General features: G+C 56.6%; 1 protein-coding gene across 1 annotated transcript; it reads left to right on the top strand.

Annotated features, from left to right (window-relative positions):
* Window positions 1–4: 4 nt before the first annotated feature.
* On the top strand, window positions 5–952 carry DICSQDRAFT_68362 (uncharacterized protein; the record flags this gene model as incomplete). The annotated part of the gene is made up of 2 exons (XM_007369394.1): window positions 5–232; window positions 263–952. 2 exons carry the CDS (start codon window positions 5–7, stop codon window positions 950–952), a joined length of 918 nt encoding a protein of 305 aa, XP_007369456.1.
* Window positions 953–1264: the final 312 nt, after the last annotated feature.

The raw sequence follows: 1264 nt of genomic DNA on the forward strand, positions 1-1264 counted from the left end.
CTGGATGTCGCAGACGTTTTCGGGGTTCCGGCCAGTCCATGATCGCCTTGACCTTGGAGTCAGTCATGGTGAGGCCTTTGGAGGAGAGGATGTATCTGAGGTACTTGACAGAGTCCGTGTGGACTTCGCACTTGTCCGCGCAGGCGTAAAGCTGATGCTTCCGGAGACGTCAGAGCACTTCCCGGACATGTTTTCGGTGGTCTGCCGGATTGTCGGAGTAGATGAGGATGTCGTCGAGGTAGACCACTACGCAGACATCTAGCAAGTCTACGAAGACCTTGTTGACAAAGCGTTGAAACGCTGCAGGGGCGTTGGAAAGTCCGAAGGGCATTACGAGCCATTCAAAGGATCCGTAGCGGGTCCGGAAGGCGGTCTTCCACTCATCTCCGGATGCAATTTGGACCAGGTTGTTAGTGTGCCGGAGATCGATCTTCATATAGATCCGAGCCTTCCGGGGAGAGTCCAGGAGGTCGGAGATCAGCGGGAGCGGGTAACGGTCCTTCCGGGTCATCTTGTTGAGCCCACGGTAATCAACGCAGAGTCGCAGGGACCCGTCCTTCTTCTTGACGAAGAGGACCGGAGCTCCGCACAGAGAGTTGGTCGGGTGGATGAAGCTGGAGCGGAGGTTCTCGTCGATGTATTCTCGGAGGGTGTCCAGTTCCAGCTGCGAGAGGGAGTAGATGGGACCGAGTGGAGGTACCGCACCTTCCTCGAGGGTGATCTTGAGGTCGTAGGGGTGGTGCTCCAGAAGAGTGTCGGCCTTGGTCTTGCTGAAGACGTCCGCGAACTTATGGTACTCCTCCGGAACGTTGGAGAGGTCCGGAATGGAGTCGGAGGTGACGGAGTTCCTGGCGAAAACCTCGGTGGCCAAAGCGGAGGACAGATTGAGCGTGAAGCTCTCAGATCCTGGCAGCTTGCAGGCACGGGCAAATGCCACAGCATTCACAAGTGAGACCTGCAGAGCAGAGGACGAAGACGGAGGTTCCAGAGGTGCTGGAGGCGGAGACCGGAGTTCGGATTCATCGGATACAGAGACGGAAGGACGCACCATCGGCGCGGTCCGGAATCGGATGCTGTGCTTCTTCCAGTCAATCAACGGATTGTAGGCGGAGAGTTAGCTGTATCCCAGAACGGCGGAGACGGATTTGTCGAGCGGAGTGACGTAGAAGTCTACGGACATGATTTTCCCGGAGGGAAACTGCAGAGCGAGTGAAACTTTTGGGGTAATTACCTGGTTGGAAGTCTCGTCGAATAACCGGAGAGC

This window comes from Dichomitus squalens (genome assembly GCF_000275845.1).
Source record: "Dichomitus squalens LYAD-421 SS1 unplaced genomic scaffold DICSQscaffold_48, whole genome shotgun sequence".
NCBI lineage: Eukaryota > Fungi > Basidiomycota > Agaricomycetes > Polyporales > Polyporaceae > Dichomitus > Dichomitus squalens.